At 39.3% G+C, this 18,021-nt stretch overlaps 1 protein-coding gene across 1 annotated transcript in view; it reads right to left on the minus strand.

Moving 5' to 3' along the window:
- The window catches only part of LOC126416528 (zinc finger protein 771-like), a 151,920-nt gene that overhangs the window by 44,465 nt on the left and 89,434 nt on the right, over positions 1 to 18,021 (minus strand). Inside the window, exon 2 of the mRNA XM_050084275.1 lies at positions 9,412 to 9,475. Coding sequence (XP_049940232.1) covers positions 9,412 to 9,475 — 64 coding nt within the window. The remainder of the gene's footprint in view (positions 1 to 9,411; positions 9,476 to 18,021) is intronic.

Below are 18,021 nucleotides of genomic sequence, written 5' to 3' on the forward strand. Positions count from 1 at the left end.
AACAGGTGTTACAGAAGAAATGATACGTGACAGGAATCACTTCAGGCTACTGATAGAAAATGCAAACTATGAAGAAGATGAGCCAAGACCTTGACCCAAGAGAGTGTGGACAGATGAGCAGAGATGAGCCATTGGCGGAAAATGAAGAAGTACTGGGAAGAACGGAAGAAAAAGACACACCATAAGTCTTAAGTTGTATGCGGTCCCTAGCTGGCCAAATTCATAAATAAATAAAAAAGTATATATATAAAAGAAAGAAAGAAGGGTAGCAATCAACTCATGCACCTAGAAAGACAGGAGCAGGAGAACATGTGTAATAATTATAAAACAGTGATAAGCTAAATTGGTGTTAATCGTGATAGTCATTTGTGAAAATTCAGGGTTGCAAGTACTCTGATGAGTTATAGAGTAGTGAGACTCGATCAATACGTGTAGGCATAGTATCTACTGAGAGTCGGTAAATACAGGTAGACATAGCATCTACTATGTGTGGGCATGATATATAGTAGGAGTGAGGAGTGAAAGAGGACTCTAGGGTATTAGAGGGAGTATTGGAAAGTGGAGTTAAGACGTAGAGTTGTAATTTTATCAGAGAATATTTAAGAACAGTATTCATAAAGATGTATGCTAGGGCAATGAACCTGGAGGTCTACTCAAGAAGCAGTAGAGTATTCATGAGTTATGTACACCTGGAATTTACGATTGCAAGAGGAACAGAAAACAAAAATTTGGTACTCACGAATTTTTGGAGAGTGAAAAGAGCTAACTCCAACATGCACTGAAAGGTTCAAGTTTTATAATTGTGGTAAAATATGCACAGTTATTAGTAGAAACAGATGTACTGTTAAAAGATAATTCTTTATCTTGTGAGATATTATTGTACTTAATGAATATGTATAAAATACCGCGTGTTCGAGCTAAGGGGAGGGATATGTAGGGCCTCAGGAGTTTCGGTGTAAATTCTAGAAACACTCAGCCTTCCATCATCTCTAACAACCGATATTTTAGGTACGAGTGTGGGAGAGTGAGAACGTTTCTACCGATCCACCTGTTTCTATGTGCAGGTCGGAAGTTTGTTATTAGAAGACTGTAAAAGGGGCGAGTCACTGACGATGACAAGTGTTTGCCACCAGCACCACAGAAGATGTTATGAAACCTCAAGGAATAATTATGTAGTATTCTTTGATGTGTTAGTGCTGTGTTTATTGAAAAAAAGACTAATGAACAATTGAATATAGATTTCTATGCACATTCATGTATTGGACTCGCTCGAGGCTAGCAACCTTCCCCCCCAGTTGGCTTGTCAGAGTTTACTTACTTATGTGAAAAAGAGTAAATGTTGCTTTGTGTTGAGAGATGAAAATATACCAAGAATGAACTGAAAGTGTTCCAGGAGTACACAAATTATTTCAAGAATAGAGAAGTAGCTTAATAAATTCCTTTAATCCGCTATAGTCTTCGGAGAAGAAGCTTTTGGGAGATCGACGTAGCTGATTATCCAGAGAAGAGAATCAGCTGCAAACAACACGTAAGTCAACTGCGAGAGACGAGTGAGTCTTGCCCCTCAGTACCACACCGTCTCGTGTCGTCCGAAAAATGTTAGAACGTATGAAATTTAATACAGCGCTGTAAACAGCTCCGATACTTTTCTGAAGCTATTAATAATAATAATACTATTACTAATAAAAATAAATCAATAAATATGGATATAAAATGTAATTATTATGGGAGAGAGAGAGAACAGTAATGTGCCCTGATGCTGTTCCAGAGCATACAGATATTTATATATAAATGCACTAATATTTTTTGTAAGAAGATAGTATTCATTCTACCTGTTTCTCTCAGCCCATAGCCCTCTTCTTTAGAACCTAGTCTGAAGTGTGTCTTATTTAATATCATTTGTCCACTATTCATTCTTCATCTCCATTTTCAAACCACAGACTACACAGAATGGACATTAGAGAACTCTCTAATGTTCGTTCTAAGTGTTCTATTTACTGTTGTTGAGTCAGCCATAATTCCACTCTGATCATCACTGGAGGGGCAGTTTTTGTACACAGGTTATTGCATGTATTTTTCATGCTTACGACACAGATGGTTTGAAAATGGACACAGGTATCCAAAACCAGTCACTCTCAAGAAATAAAAAAGATACTTCCCAGTGCAACTTACGACGGAGCTTCAACCATTTATTTCAAACTCTCATTTCTCTAGTTTTAGCCCATGCAAATACAGATAGTCCATAATATTGGAACTGATACATATACTGAAGAGCCACAGAAACTAGTACACCTGCCTAATATCGTGTAGGGCCACCACGAGTGCCGCAACACAATGTGACTTGGACTCGACTAATGTCTGAAGTAGTGCTGGAGGGAATTAACACCAAGAATCCTGCAGGGCTGTCCATAAATCCATAAAAGTACGAGGGGGTGGAGATCTCTTCTGAGCAGTACATTGCAAGGCATCCCAGATATGCTCAATAATGTTCATGTCTGGGGAGTTTGGTGGCCAGCGGAAGCCTTTAAACCCAATAGTGTGTTCCTGGAGCCACTTTGTAGCAATTCTGGACATGTGGGGTGTCACATTGTCCTGCTGGAATTGCCCAACTCCACTAGAATGCACAACGGACATGAATGGATGTAGTGATCAGACAGGATGCTTATGTACATGTCACCTGTCAGAGTCGTATCCACACATATCAGGGGTCCCATATCATTTCAACTGCACATACCCCACACCGTTACAGAGCCTCCACCAGCTTGAACAGTCCCTTGCTGACATGTAGGGTCCATGGATTCATGGGATTGTCTCCATACCCGTACACATCCATCCACTTGATACAATTTGAAATGAGACTTGTATGACCAGGCAACGTGTTTCCAGTCATCAACAGTCCAATGTCAGTGATGATGGGCCCAGGTGAGGCATAATGCTTTGTGTTGTGCAGTCATCAAGGGTATACAAGTGGGCCTTTGGCTCTGAAAGCCTATGTTGATGATGTTTCATTGAATGGTTCACATGCTGACACTTGCTGATGGCCCAGAATTGAGATCTGCAGCAATTTGTGGAAGGGTTGCACTTCTCTCACGTTGAACGATTCACTTCAGTCATTCGTCCCGTACTTGCAGGGTCTTTTTCTGGCCAAAGTGATGTCAGAGATTTGATGTTTTTACCAGATTCCTGATATTCATGGTACACTCGTGGAATGGTCATATGGGAAAATCCCCACTTCCTTGTTACCTTGGAAATGCTGTGTCCCATTGCTCATGGCTGACTATAAAACCACATTCAAACTCATTTAAATCTTGATAACCTGGAATTGTAGCAGCAGTAACCGGTCTAACAACTGCACTGGACACTTGTTGTCTTATATAAGTGTTGCTAACTACAGCACCGTATTCTGCCTCTTTATATATCTCTGTATTGGAATACGCATGCCTATATCAGTTTCTTTTGGCGCTCCTATGTAATATGTTCACAAATATATACATATTGTAAAAATGGATGTATTTATGTCCTACATCTCCTCTTAAGCCACTGGATTGCTTTGAACCAAACTTTCAAACTTCGTACAATATCACTTACTGTCACGAAAGAAGCATTGTGGGGCAAAAACCACTGCCTATCGAAGGAGTGGAGGTGAAGCCAGAGTGTAGCCCATGATGCACATATCGATGACTTTATTCATCCAGTATTTGATAAAGAGAGCACTTAGTCACTTGCAACAAACTTTACATACCATTTAAAAACTTATAAAACTTTTTCTCACTTATAACCCCCACAAAAAGATGAAAGGAAAAGAGTTTATCGCTTACTACATTTTCGCTGGTCATACAATAAAACTATTGCATCAAGCATGATGTTTAATTTATTATGTCTTTACTACTAACTCTATTTGTGACACATTTTGCAGACAGTATTCACATACATTGTGTCACAGGAGGAATGGTCAATATTTGAGGACACGTCATTCAGAGCAAAACAGTATAGTAAACAGGGGCTCCAAAATGTATACCTTAAGAACTATGAGCACTTCTTCAGCTTTTATAATGTGAAACAAATCTCTTCTACTGCAAGCTCTTTGCTTTCCACACTTTGTTAGGTGGTTGCATGGACCAGGATGAGAAACAAATGTCCAGCCAAGATGGACTTTTTTCTTGCTTTGATCCATAAATATCCAAAAAGATGGACTTTTTCCTTGCTTTGATCCATAAATATCTAGTAAACATGGACTCCAAAATACATACCTTTAAGTACTATGTGCATTGTTCAGTAGAAGAGATGTGTTTCAAGTATGGAAGGTTAACAAGTGCTCATAGTTTTTAGGGTATGAAATTTAGAGCCCATGTTTCCTGGACTTTTTTTCTTGTTTGTTTCATACTACCACCTCTCAAAATACGGAAACCAAAGAGTTTGCAGTAGAAGAGATTTTTTCACACTAACAAAGATGAAGAAGTGCTCATAGCTCTTAAAGTATGCATCTCAAAAGGCCATGTTTACTAAGATTGATTTTATTCGAATGATCGTTCCTAACATATCCCTGAATATCGACCATTCCTTTTGAGGCAGCTTGTATGCCACTGAATGTACCTGCGAAATTATATCATTGTATGACACATAGTTCAGGAGATGTGACATCATAAACACTGAGATGTATGAAAAATACCACATCATGCATGATGTTTTAATGTATTAGTCCTTCACTACTAACTCTATTCCCAACACATTTCACAGAAAATTTTCACATATGCTGCTGAATGTACCTGCAAAATTATATAATTGTATGACACACAGTTCTGGAGATAAGAAGCCATAAACATTGAGCTGCATCACAACGAAACTGCAGGATGAAATTCACTAGAGATAATAGGTGAAATATGTGTACAAATATGTGAGAAATGTGTTAAATATACAAGAAATATATGTGATACATGCTTATACAGGTGAATCCACAGATAGAAATTTGCTCCTAAACTCCTTGATTGATTTCAACTACAACTGGTATACATGTTACTTACTATACTGTAATATAACAATGAAAACAATCAATTTTTGGCAAAATAATTTGATTGTATAGACAAAAAAATCTACTCAGTAAGCGGTGGCAGAGCATGCAAATAAAAGACGGTTGTAATTAGTCAAGCTTTTGGAGGCAGTGGCTTCCTTCCTCAGGCAGAGGGGTTGAAGGGGAAGGAAGAGGGTTGAAGGAAAAGGACTGGGGAGATCTAGGAAAAGGGGTACATTTCAGATGCACTCTGTCTCCCCTAACCCGTGGTTATCAGTGACTTTTCTGAAATCTACCCCTTCTCCTAGACCTCTCCAGTCCTTTTCCTTCATCCCACTCCCTTCCCCTTCAACCACTCTGCCTGAAGAAGGGAGCCACTGCCTCCGAAAGCTTGCCTAATTACAACTGTCTTTTATGTGTGTGCTCTGCTGCTGCTTGCTGAGTAGATATTTTATCTACAAAATTAAATTATTTTACCATCTGGTAAGAAACACTGTGAGTGAAAAAACTACTGAACTCCTATTGGGGTGAGGGTGACAGAGAAGAGTGGGGGAGGAGGAGATGCAGAGACAGAGAGGGAGGCCAAGGAGATGGAGACGGACAGAGGGTGGAGGAGATGGACAGAAAGGCAGGGAGGAGTAGATGGAGGGAGGGGGGGGGAGAGAGAGGGAGAGAGAGGGGGAGAGAGAAGGGGGGGTGGGGGGTGGGGGTGGAGAAGAGGAGATGGAGAGAAAAAGTGAAACGGAGGAGATGGACACAAAAAGGTAGAAGAGAAGATGGGCAGGGAAGGGGTGGAGACAGTCAGAGAGAGGGGAAGGATGAGAGGACAGACAGTGGGGTGGGGGCTGGAGGAGGTGGGACAGTGAGAGTGGGGAGGAAGAGATGGACAGTAAGACGGAGGAGAATGAAATGTATATGGGGAAGGAGGAGATGGACTAATTTTAGAAGATTGAAATAAATACATACCCAGGAAACACCAGACATTCAGACTGTGTGTGTGTGTGTGTGTGTGTGTGTGTGTTGTCAAATGCATTTTCTCTGGGGTTTGGGCACATATTTACAATTTAGCCTTTGCAGTATGTAGCTGAAGTAAGCCCACACAAATACTGCTCATCATGTCTTTCACATGACATCCAGTGTCAACAAAAGGGTTGGTTTGTTTCCTGTTACAAACAAAATGATTTTTAAAGCAGAATTTTATGTCTCCTCTCTTTAAAGCGATCCCACATTAGTCCAGCATGATATTTGTTTCATCAATATATATTAACCTGGAGAGTAAAAATAGGAAGAATAACCAGTACTTCAGCAGTGACTAGGCGGTGCTGTCACTGCCAGAGTACTGATTATTCTTCGCTACAAATAGCGCATTAGACTAATGTGAGATTGCTTTACACAAAGGATAAGTAAATTCTGCTTTAAAAATAATTTTGTTTGTAACAAGAAACGAACTGATACTTTCTGCTGACAGTGAGTTAAAAAACACACAAACACACACACAAATTTCAAGCTTTTGCAACCCTCGGTTGCTTCATCAGGAAAGAGTGAAGGAGAGGGAAAGACGAAAGGATGTGGGTTTTAAGGGAAAGGGTAAGGAGTCATTCCAATCCTGGGAGCGGAAAGACTTACCTTAGGGGGAAAAAAGGACAGGTATACACTCGCGCACAAACACTCACACACATATCCATCCGCACATAGACAGACACAAGCAGACATTTCCTGGGATGTTGTTATTACCGCTATACTGAGACATAACTTTGTAATCAAACAAACATGTAACAACTTCAAAAAATGTTACAAACAAGACATATTATTTAAATAAAAATAAAACATCTAAAAGAAGCAAAGAAATAAATAATTAAAAATAGTTCTCTACTCTGCAATCTATTAGACCATCAGCTTATTTATTTGCTTCAATTTTCAGTAAAAATTGAGAAGACAAAAGGCACAGTTGCACCAATGTTTGAATCTGAAAGAAGCGCAAGAGTAACAGCACAGAATTTTAACAATTTTCTGATGTGGTTTTAAAACAATCATGGGTATACAGCAGAATGATGCCAATAACTTTACAATATTACAACAGGCTGTTCTGATGATAGTACATACCCCTGGTGCAGTATTGTAAAGTCCTTTTATCTTAAACTCATTTCCGTGTCAATAAAATCTGCCCCAGTCAGTACAGTGGAATGAGTAGAACAAATATATATTGTGAATGTGAGACCCTGTCCTTAATCAACAAGTAATTTCCTGTGCCCATGGAATTCTGATGGTGTAGGAAAAATGAACAATTGAGATGCAAGATTATACTACAACAAAAATTGGAATAATCATCTGTTATGGTTTGAATAAACCACTGCCAAACAACCACTGGTATCAATCACAGTATTGACATACCTAAGAGCATGCAGTTGGAGTTTAATAAATGTGAAAAGACAATGTAAATCTTAGTTTCATTGGAAAAGTCCTAATCAAGTGTAAGTCATCTAAGAAGTAGGTCACTTATATAAACTCTTGTCTGGCAAATTCTTGAATACTCTTCATCAATGTGGAACAATTACGAAGTTGGATTAACGCATGAAAGAGAGAAAATTCAAAGAGGAACAACACAATTTGTCAGACATTTATTTAATAAATGTTACATTGTTACACAAATGCTCAGAATCTGCAATGAGGAAATGTGCTGAGTGCTACATAAAATGTTATTCATATGACTTCCTCCAACATAGCTCTTGTCTAAGTGCAAAGACAGAAGATTACAAAAATGTGGACAGGGAGACACACTGACAGTCATTCTTCCTGTGTGCCACATCAGAACGAAATAGCAAGGGGTTATAGTAATACTAGCAACTATGTACCCTCTGCTACACACTATACAGGAGCTTCTGGGGTAATGATGTGGATGAGGAGCCAATGTGCAGTCATTTGCATAAAATCTCCTTTTAATGGACGCAGTGGGAACAGAGATTTTATTAACTGGAAGAATAATTTTATTCAAAAGTTTAGAACATAGTTTGGTTTCCATTGAAGCGTATAAGAGAGAATTTCAGAACATGGCAGCCTATTCCACAACACAATAATTCATTTGCCAGGAGAGCTACATTCATCTGTGACAGCAAACAAATTTCTTACTCCCCACTTGTGTGGTTTTTCCAGAAGACACACAACACTAGTTTCAGGTTCAAAGAGATAAATTTCTAGTCTTTTATCTGCTGTCACTGAGCAGTTCTATGAAATTGCGCCATTAATTTATGAAACTGTGAAAAAATATAAATGTTGAATATTTTATTTTTTGTAATGCTAGTCACCTCAAATCTTTGTAACTATTTTAAAAGCAATCAATTGTCTGTCTTATTATTTTATTAACAATATTATGAAAAGAATAGATTGCTATCCACTGTACAGATCACATGTTGCATGGCAGACAGGCACAATGAAAAGCCTGTTACATATAAGCTTTCGGCCAAAGCGTTTTTCAGAAAAGAGAAACACATGTACCTTCACACAAGCAAGCACCTCGCACACACGACCTCTGATGATGATGTTTGGTTTGTGGGGTACTCAACTGCACAGTCATCAGCGCCCGTACAAAGTCCCAATTTTTACAGAGTCCGTTTTTTTTTTTTTTTTTTTTTTTTTTTTTTTTTTTTTTTTTCACAATCCAATCTAGCCACTGTCACAAATGGTGGTGGTGATGATGAAATTATGAGAACAACACAAAAACCCAGTCCCCGGGCAGAGAAAATCCCGAACCCGGGACCCCATGATCCAGGGGCAGCAACACTAGCCATTAATTAGACCACAAGCTGCGAACACACATGACCTCTGGTTGGAATGTCTGGAGATAGTGCTCATGTATGTGTGAAGTATGCTTGCTTGTGTGAATGTGTGTGCCTTTCTCTTTTATGAAGGAGGCTTTGGTCAAAAGCTTATAGTAACAGTCTTTCTACCATGCTGTCTGCAACTCAATGTGTCCTCTTTATGGTGAGTAAAATCCATCCTTTTCATAACATTGTTGATATTACATTCTTGACTTATTCTGTTGACTAGACATCCACTTCCTGAAAGAACCACACAGTCTGCTGTTATGAAACTTCCTGGTACATTCAAACTGTGTGTCAGAATGGAATTTGAACAAGGAACAGGGTCCTTTGCTGGCAATGCTCTGACTGAGTGAATCACTCAAGTGTGCCTCATGACCAGACTTGAAGCTTCAATCTGCCAGTCTCTCGCACCCACTTTCAAACTGCACTGAAGCAAAAGATAAGGGTCCAACATTATATCGCAGGCTGGCAAACAGTAGTAATGAGAGTAAGAAAGATTGATGGATCAATTTTAGTTCACATTGTGCAACCTAATATAGTGTATTAACAGCTATTTCACATTCTAAATATTCATACGCAATATACCTTGTCTTATCAAACTCTATTTCTTCACACTGCACAGCAACATCGACCAACTGTGGCCTCTTCCCTGAAACAGAGGGAAGAAACATACTTTACAACACAGAACCAGGAGTTTTACAGCCATCTTTACACTTCACAATAAAACAGTAATCAAAATGGCTAACACAGTTTATAATAAATAATTTAAGCAGTATAGGCAACAACTCACTGAATAGTAAAGGCATTGAGTCATCAAAAGGCACATAAAAAATGGTGAGAACTTTGTTAGTTTCCTAAAAAATCCTTTTTTACACACACACACACACACACACACACACACACAAGCATGGACTAAATGTAACATAGATTGGGTTGGAGACAGAATATCTGTTTGGGATTAATGGGAAGAATTTTGGGTGGTGAAGGATATTGTTCAGTTCTTCTAGTCTGGTATGATATTGGATAATAAGTCAGTTCCTGTGGGAGGTACGAGGATTAGAGGTGTGTGTCAATATGGGCCCCAAAGTCCCCCTTTAATCTATTCTAACAATCCTTCCCAATCTAGTTATCCATGTAATTGTGAGCTGCAACCAGAGCAGGCTCACACTTTGCCATGCTGCACTTCTATCTTGTGCAGTTGCTGCCCCTTCCTCCCAGTCACCACCCACATTTCCAAACAATGCTTCCTGCTTCTCTCCTCGTTACTTCCCTCAGCCACTACACCTGACACAATGCCATGACTCCAGTCCAGCTGCAGTGCCGGTACAATGTAGTCAGCCAGGATATAGCCATACAGGTGACAGGCGCACGTGTGTGTGTGTGTGTGTGTGTGTGTGTGTGTGTGTGTGTGTGTGTGTGTGAAAACAACATTTTGAACACCACAGTTAACAATTGTTAATGATAAGAGGTAAGCAAAGGCCGAATGATAAAATAAATGTCTCTTTACAGTGAACGACATCATCTGAGTACCCTACCCTTAAATGGGATTCCGTGCAATACTTTCCTGAGCATATTTTAAAGTAACGATGTGGGGGAGCAGCAACTGAATCACCTTGTGCCATGTCACTCATTACTACTTTTAAGGTGAGAAGCAAAAAACCTTTTATTTCACTGGAACATTTATTTCTGATGAAAAATCATTAATAAACACAATTGCTTTTCTCCCTCTCGTTTACTTAATCCTTTGGTTACTTTTCACACTTCCAGAAATCACACATTACTTCACTTACCATACTAGTTCCAACACCACTAAATATAATCAATAGAGCTTCAAAGATACATTATTCTTACTATTGTAACTTTACATTACCCTGATAAATCTTTTTCCAAATTTATCTAAAACTTTGGAAAACAAAAAGAAAAATCCTCCATGTCAGAAAGTTCAAATCCCACTAGATAATATGGAACACAATGTTGATGATTTACCCAGAATTTTGCACCACTATTACAATATTATTTTGAGATTCGTGCATCATTCACATAGTCCCATTTATGTGGTAAACACGTAGTATCATTTATATACATAAGTGCATCAAACAGATCAACATAATACCTACAAGTCAGTGTCCTTTCATTACGAAACAGTAGCAGCTAATAAAAACAGGGTTAACTGAAGAGGTTGTCAAAAGAAATTGCTAACCCATAAGAGTGTATTTTGAGTTGCTATTTGTTATATGATTTCATTCAAAGACAAGAACAAAATTACAATAAGATAAAACAAATTACATAGTAAATGGTTGTTTCTAATGGTACATATGAAAAAAATATGTCATCAGCACGAGTCTCGTTGCAACCCTTGTTCACAGTACGAGCAGCCCTTAGCGGCTTGCCATCTCACAACTGTTCATGACGTCGCCTTTCCGGCTCAGATCTTTTTTAATATGTGACTTGTAAGTACTGCATCTTTTCCAGTCAGTACAAACTTTAATTTTATTAATGTACTATATACCTAATATGTTTTAGAACAGTTAGTCTAATTCTGAAAACGACACTCACAGTAGCGTCGAAACCAGGTCAATTCTGACCGAGGGCTTATTTGTTCCAATATAATTCTGACATGGTCACTGAACCTTAGCAGCTATGTTCAAAGTTTTATCTTCTAGTCAAGTTGTGCCACAAATTCCACTTGTCCCCAATTCTATTCAGTACCTTCCCATTAGTAACATGATCTACCCATCTAACCTTCAGCATTCTTCTGTAGCACCACATTTCTAAAGCTTCTGTTCTCTGTTTGTCTAAATTATTTATCATCCATGTTTCACATCAATACATGGTTACACTCCATACAAATACTTTTAGAAAAGACTTCCTGACACTTAAATCTATACTCAATGTTAATAAATTTCTCTTCTTAAGAAACACTTTTCTTGCCATTGCCAAGCTACATTTTATATCCTCTCTACTTTGACCATCATCAGTTATTTTGCTCCCTAAATAGCAAAACTCATCTACTACTTTAAGTGTCTCATTACCTAACCCAATTCCCTCAGCATCATCATCATCAATTAAGACTGATTATGCCTTTCAGCGTTCAGTCTGGAGCATAGCCCCCTTATAAAATTCCTCCATGATCCCCTATTCAGTGCTAACATTGGTGCCTCTTCTGATGTTAAACCTATTACTTCAAAATCATTCTTAGCCGAATCCAGGTACCTTCTCCTTGGTCTGCCCCGACTCCTCCTAACCTCTACTGCTGAACCCATGAGTCTCTTGGGTAACCTTGCTTCTCCCATGCGTGTAACATGACCCCACCATCTAAGCCTATTCACCCTGACTGCTACATCTATAGAGTTCATTCCCAGTTTTTCTTTGATTTCCTCATTGTGGACACCCTCCTGCCATTGTTCCCATCTACTAGTACTTGCAATCATCCTAGCTACTTTCATATCCGTAACCTCAACCTTGTTGATAAGGTAACCTGAATCCACCCAGCTTTCGCTCCCATACAACAAAGTTGGTCGAAAGATTGAACGGTGCACAGATAACTTAGTCTTGGTACTGACTTCCTTCTTGCAGAAGAGAGTAGATCGTAGCTGAGCGCTCACTGCACTAGCTTTGCTACACCTTGCTTCCAGTTCTTTCACTATGTTGCCATCCTGTGAGAATATGCATCCTAAGTACTTGAAACCGTCCACCTGTTCTAACTTTGTTCCTCCTATTTGGCACTCAATCCGTTTATATTTCTTTCCCACTGACATTACTTTCGTTTTGGAGATGCTAATCTTCATACCATAGTCCTTACATTTCTGATCTAGCTCTGAAATATTACTTTGCAAACTTTCAATCGAATCTGCCATCACAACTAAGTCATCCGCATATGCAAGACTGCTTATTTTGTGTTCACATATCTTAATCTAACCCAGCCATTCTATTGTTTTCAACATATGATCCATAAATAATATGAACAACAGTGGAGACAGGTTGCAGCCTTGTCTTACCCCTGAAACTACTCTGAACCATGAACCCAATTTACCGTCAACTCTAACTGCTGCCTGCCTATCCATATAAAGACCTTTAATTGCTTGCAAAAGTTTGTCTCCTGTTCCATAATCTCGTAGAGCAGACAATAACTTCCTCCTAGGAACCCGGTCATACGCCTTTTCTAGATCTATAAAGCATAGATACAATTCCCTGTTCCACTCATAACACTTCTCCATCATTTGCCGTAAGCTAAAGATTTGGTCATGACAACCTCTAAGAGGCCTAAACCCACACTGATTTTCATCCAATTGGTCCTCAACTAACACTCGCACTTTCCTTTCAACAATACCTGAGAAGATTTTACCCACAACGTTGATTAAAGAGATACCACTGTAGTTGTTACAATCTTTTCTGTTTCTATGTTTAAAGATTGGTGTGATTACTGCTTTTGTCCAGTCTGATGGAACCTGTCCCGACTCCCAGGCCATTTCAATTATCCTGTGTAGCCATTTAAGACCTGACATTCCACTGTATTTGATGAGTTCCGACTTAATTTCATCCACCCCAGCTGCTTTATTGCACTGCAATCTATTGACCATTTTCTCCACTTCCTCAAATGTGATCCTATTTCCATCATCATTCCTATCCTATTGTACCTCGAAATCTGAAACATTACTGATCGTATTTTCACCTACATTGAGCAACTCTTCAAAATATTCCCTCCATCTGCCCAAGGCATCCACAGGATTCACCAGCAGTTTTCCTGACCTGTCCAAAATACTTGTCATTTCCTTCTTACCTCCCTTTTGAAGACTGCTAATTACACTCCAGAATGGTTTTCCAGCAGCTTGACCCATGGTCTCCAACCTGTTTCCAAAGTCTTCCCAAGATTTCTTCTTGGATGCTGCAATTATCTGTTTGACTTTGTTTCTTTCTTCAACATAACTTTCTCTGTCTACCTGAGTTCTAGTATGTAGCCATCTTTGATACGCCTCCTTTTTCCTTTCACAGGCTGCCTTGACTGTGTCATTCCACCAAGCTGTTTGCTTCACCCTACTTTTACACTCAACTGTTCCAAGACATTCTTTAGCCACTTCTAGTACTGTGTCCCTGTACCTTGTCCATTCCTTTTCCAATGACTGTAATTGACTACATTCAACTAACTGGTACCTTTCTGAGATCACTGTTATGTACTTGTGCCTGATTTCCTTATCCTGAAGTTTCTCCACTCTTATCCTCCTACATATGGACCTAACCTCCTGCACTTTCGGCCTCACAATCCCAATTTCACTGCAGATTAAATAATGATCAGTGCCATCAAAGAATCCCCTGAATACACGTGTGTCCCTCACAGCCTTCCTGAATTCCTGATCTGTTATTATATAGTCGATGACAGATCTGGTTCCCCTGCCTTCCCAAGTATACCGGTGAATGTTCTTATGTTTAAAAAAGGAGTTTGTGATTACTAAGCCCATACTGGCACAGAAATCCAAGAGTTGTTTCCCGTTCCTGTTGGCCTCCATATCCTCTCCAAATTTACCCATAACCTTTTCATGCCTTTCTGTTCGATTTCCAATCCTGGCATTAAAATCACCCATGAGCAGAACACTGTCCTTGTCCTTTACTCTAACAACTACATCACTGAGTGCCTCATAAAAACTATCCATCTTATCTCGATCTGTCCCTTCACAATGCGAATATACTGACACAATCCTAATTTTTTTGCTAGACACTGCCAAACCTATCCACATCAGTCTTTCGTTTACATACCTTATTGCAACTACACTGGGTTCCATTTCTTTCCTGATGTAAAGCACTACACCCCATTGTGTTATTCGTGCTTTGACCCCTGACAGGTAGGACGTGTATTCTCCCACTTCCTCTTCTTTCTCACCCCTTACCCGAATGTCACTAACAGCTAAAACGTCCAGCCCCATCTTACTTGCAGCCTCTGCCAGCTCTACCTTCTTCCCAGAGTAGCCCCCATTGATATTAATAGCTCCCCATCTCATTACCATTTGTTTGCCAAGTCGTATCTTAGGAGTCCCTGGTTTGTCAGTTAGAGGTGGGACTCCGTCACCTCCAAAGGTCCGAGGCATTTTGCTCCAATTGTTGCCAGCACCATATTTAAAGTACCAGGGAAGCAGGTTCATGGTGTGGGTTCCTGTAGTCATGTCCTAGTTCATGAACCCAGGCAACGTATGAGTGGCCAAGTAAGTGGTCCCGACAGTCGGAATACCAGTTACTTTGGAAGAAGGCTGGGCATCTCGGACATATTCTGAGTCGTGGTCACCTTTGTGCTCATACTGCAAAGACTACCAAATCCACCGGTTAGTCCCTCAACCGTTAGGGGTAAAACCCATTGGGACTCGGGGCAAGTAAGGCTAGCAACCTACTTCCCTCATCATCATCTGATTTAATTATACTACATTCCATTATCCTCATTTTGCTTTTGTTGATTTTCATCTTATATCCTTCTTAGAAGGCACTGTCCATTCCGTTCAACTGCTCTTCCACGTCCTTTGCTGTCTCTGACAAAATTTCAATGTCAGTGGCACACCTCAAAGTTTTTATTTCTTCTCCATGGATTTTCATTCCTACATCTAATTTTTCTTTTGTTTCCTTTACTGCTTGCTCAATATAAAGATTGAATAACATTGGGGATAGGCTACAACCCCGTCTCACTTCCTTCCCAATCACAGCTTCCCTTTCGTGCTCCTCAACTCTTATAACAGCCAACTGGTTTATGTACAAATTGTAAATAGCCTTTCACTCCCTGTATTTGCCCCTGCCACCTTCAGAATTCGACAGAGAGTACTGCAGTCAACATTGTCAAATGATTTCTCAAAGTCTACAAATACTAGAAATGTAGGTTGGCCTTTCCTTAATCTATCTTTTAAGATAAGTCATAGGGTTAGTACTGCCTCATGTCTTCCAACATTTTTATGGAATCCAAACTGATCTTCCCCAAGGCAGCTTCTACCAGTTTTTCCATTCATCTGTAAAGAATTCGTGTCAGTATTTTGCAGCCGTGACTTATTAAACTGATAGTTCGGTCAGCACCTGATTTCTTTGGGACTGGAATTATAATATACTTCTTGAAGTCTGATGGTATTTGGCCTGTTTCATACATCTTGCTCACCAGATGGTAGAGTTTTGTCAGGGTTGGCTCTCCCAAGACTATCAGTAGTTTTAATGGAATGTTGTCTATTCCTGGGGCCTTGTTTCAACTTAGGTCTTTCAGTGTTCTATCAAATTCTTCACAAAGTATAATATCTCCCATTTCATCTTCACCTATGTCCTCTTTCATTTCCATAATATTGTCCTCAAGTACATCGCCTTGTATGACCCTCTGTATACTCTTTATACTCCTTCCACCTTTCTGCTTTCCCTTCTTTGCTTAGAACTGGTTTTCCATCTGAGCCCTTAATATTCATGCAAGTAGTTTTCTTTCCTCCAAAGGTCTCTTTAATTTTCCTGTAGGCAGTGTCTATCTTACCCCTAGTGATATATGCCACTACGCCTTTACATTTGTCCCCTAGCCAGCCCTGCTTAGTCATTTTGCACTTCCTGTCAATCTCATTTTTGAGACGTTTGTATTCCATTTTTGCCTGCTTCATTTACTGCATTTTTATATTTTCTCCTTTCATCAATGAAAATCAGTATCTTCTCTGTTACCCAAGGATTTCTACTAGCTCTCGTCTTTTTACCTACTTGATCCTCTGCTGTCTTCACTATTTCATCTCTCAAAGCTACCCGTTCTTCTTCTACTCTATTTCTTTCCCCTGTTCTTGTCATCGTTCCCTGATGCTCACCCTGAAACTCTCTACAACCTCTGGGTCTTTCAGTTTATCCAGATCCCATATTCTTAAATTCCCACCTTTTTGCAGTTTCTTCAGTTTTAATCTACAGTTCATAACCAATAGGTCATGGTCAGTGTCCACATCTGCCCTGGAAATAACTTACAATTTAAAACCTGGTTCCTAAATCTCTGTCTTACCATTATATAATCTATCTGAAACCTTCCAGGGTCTCCAGGCCTCTTCCCACCATTGAAAATTTATTTCACTTCTGCCGTTGCTTCTTTGATGTATAGACTGAACAGCAGGACTTTTGAACTGCAACCCTGTCTTACACACACTTCAATCTGAGTACTTTGTCCTTTGTCTTACAGTCTTTTTGTTCCTTCTTGGTTCTTGCTCATGTTGTATATTTAACACCATTCCCTACAGATTACCCCCATTTTTCTCAGAATTTAAAATATCTTATACCATTTGCTTTTGCCAAACACTTTTTATAGGTTCATAAATCCTATGAAAGTGGCTTGATTTTTCTTAATTCTGCCATTTTTCTCTTTCCAAAAGCTGAACTAATCATTATCTAACAAATCCTCGATTTTCTCTTCCATTCTTCTGTATATTATTCTTCTCGGCAACTCGGATACATGTGTTTCAACGCTGATTTTCCAGTCTTCGAGACTGTGTGTATGATATTTTTCCAAAAATCTGATAGTATGCCTCCAGCCTCACGGATTCTAGCACCAACTATTGGAAGTGGTTTGGTTGCCACTTCCTCCAATACATTTAGAAATGATGAAGGAATGTTAACAATGGCTTCTACCTTATTTGATCACAAGTCTTCCAAAGCTCTGCTAAACTCTGACTCTTAATACTGGATCCCATATTTGTACCATATCGACTCCCATTTCTTCTTCAAACATGTCATTGCACAGGCCTCCCCTCATAGAGGCCTTCAAAACATTTTTTTCAACTTATTTTCTCTCTCCATCTCTGTGCTTAACAATGGAATTCCCCCCGTCCTCCTAATTTTGATGTCCTTGCTTTTAATTTTACTGAAAACTGTTTTGAATTTTCTATATCCTGAATCAGTCCTTCCGAACCCATGTCTCTTTTGATTTCTTCACATTTACTGTTGCCATTTCGTCTTAGTTTCCCTAAAATGTCTATTTAAACTGCTGTGTTCCTGTCTTTCCCTGAGTATATTTATAGTACTTTCTTGTCAATCAACTGAAATATTTCTTCTGTTATCCTAGGTTTCTTCAGAGATAGCTTCTTTGTACCTACGTTTGTCTGATTATATTCTGTGACTGTCCATTTTTAGAGATGTCCATTTCTCTTCAACTGAACTGTCTATTGTGGTATTCATTATTGCAGTATCTACAGCCTCGAGAACTTGAAATGCATGTCATTCCTT

The sequence above is a fragment of the Schistocerca serialis genome, chromosome 8 (assembly GCF_023864345.2).
Source record: "Schistocerca serialis cubense isolate TAMUIC-IGC-003099 chromosome 8, iqSchSeri2.2, whole genome shotgun sequence".
Taxonomy (NCBI): domain Eukaryota; kingdom Metazoa; phylum Arthropoda; class Insecta; order Orthoptera; family Acrididae; genus Schistocerca; species Schistocerca serialis.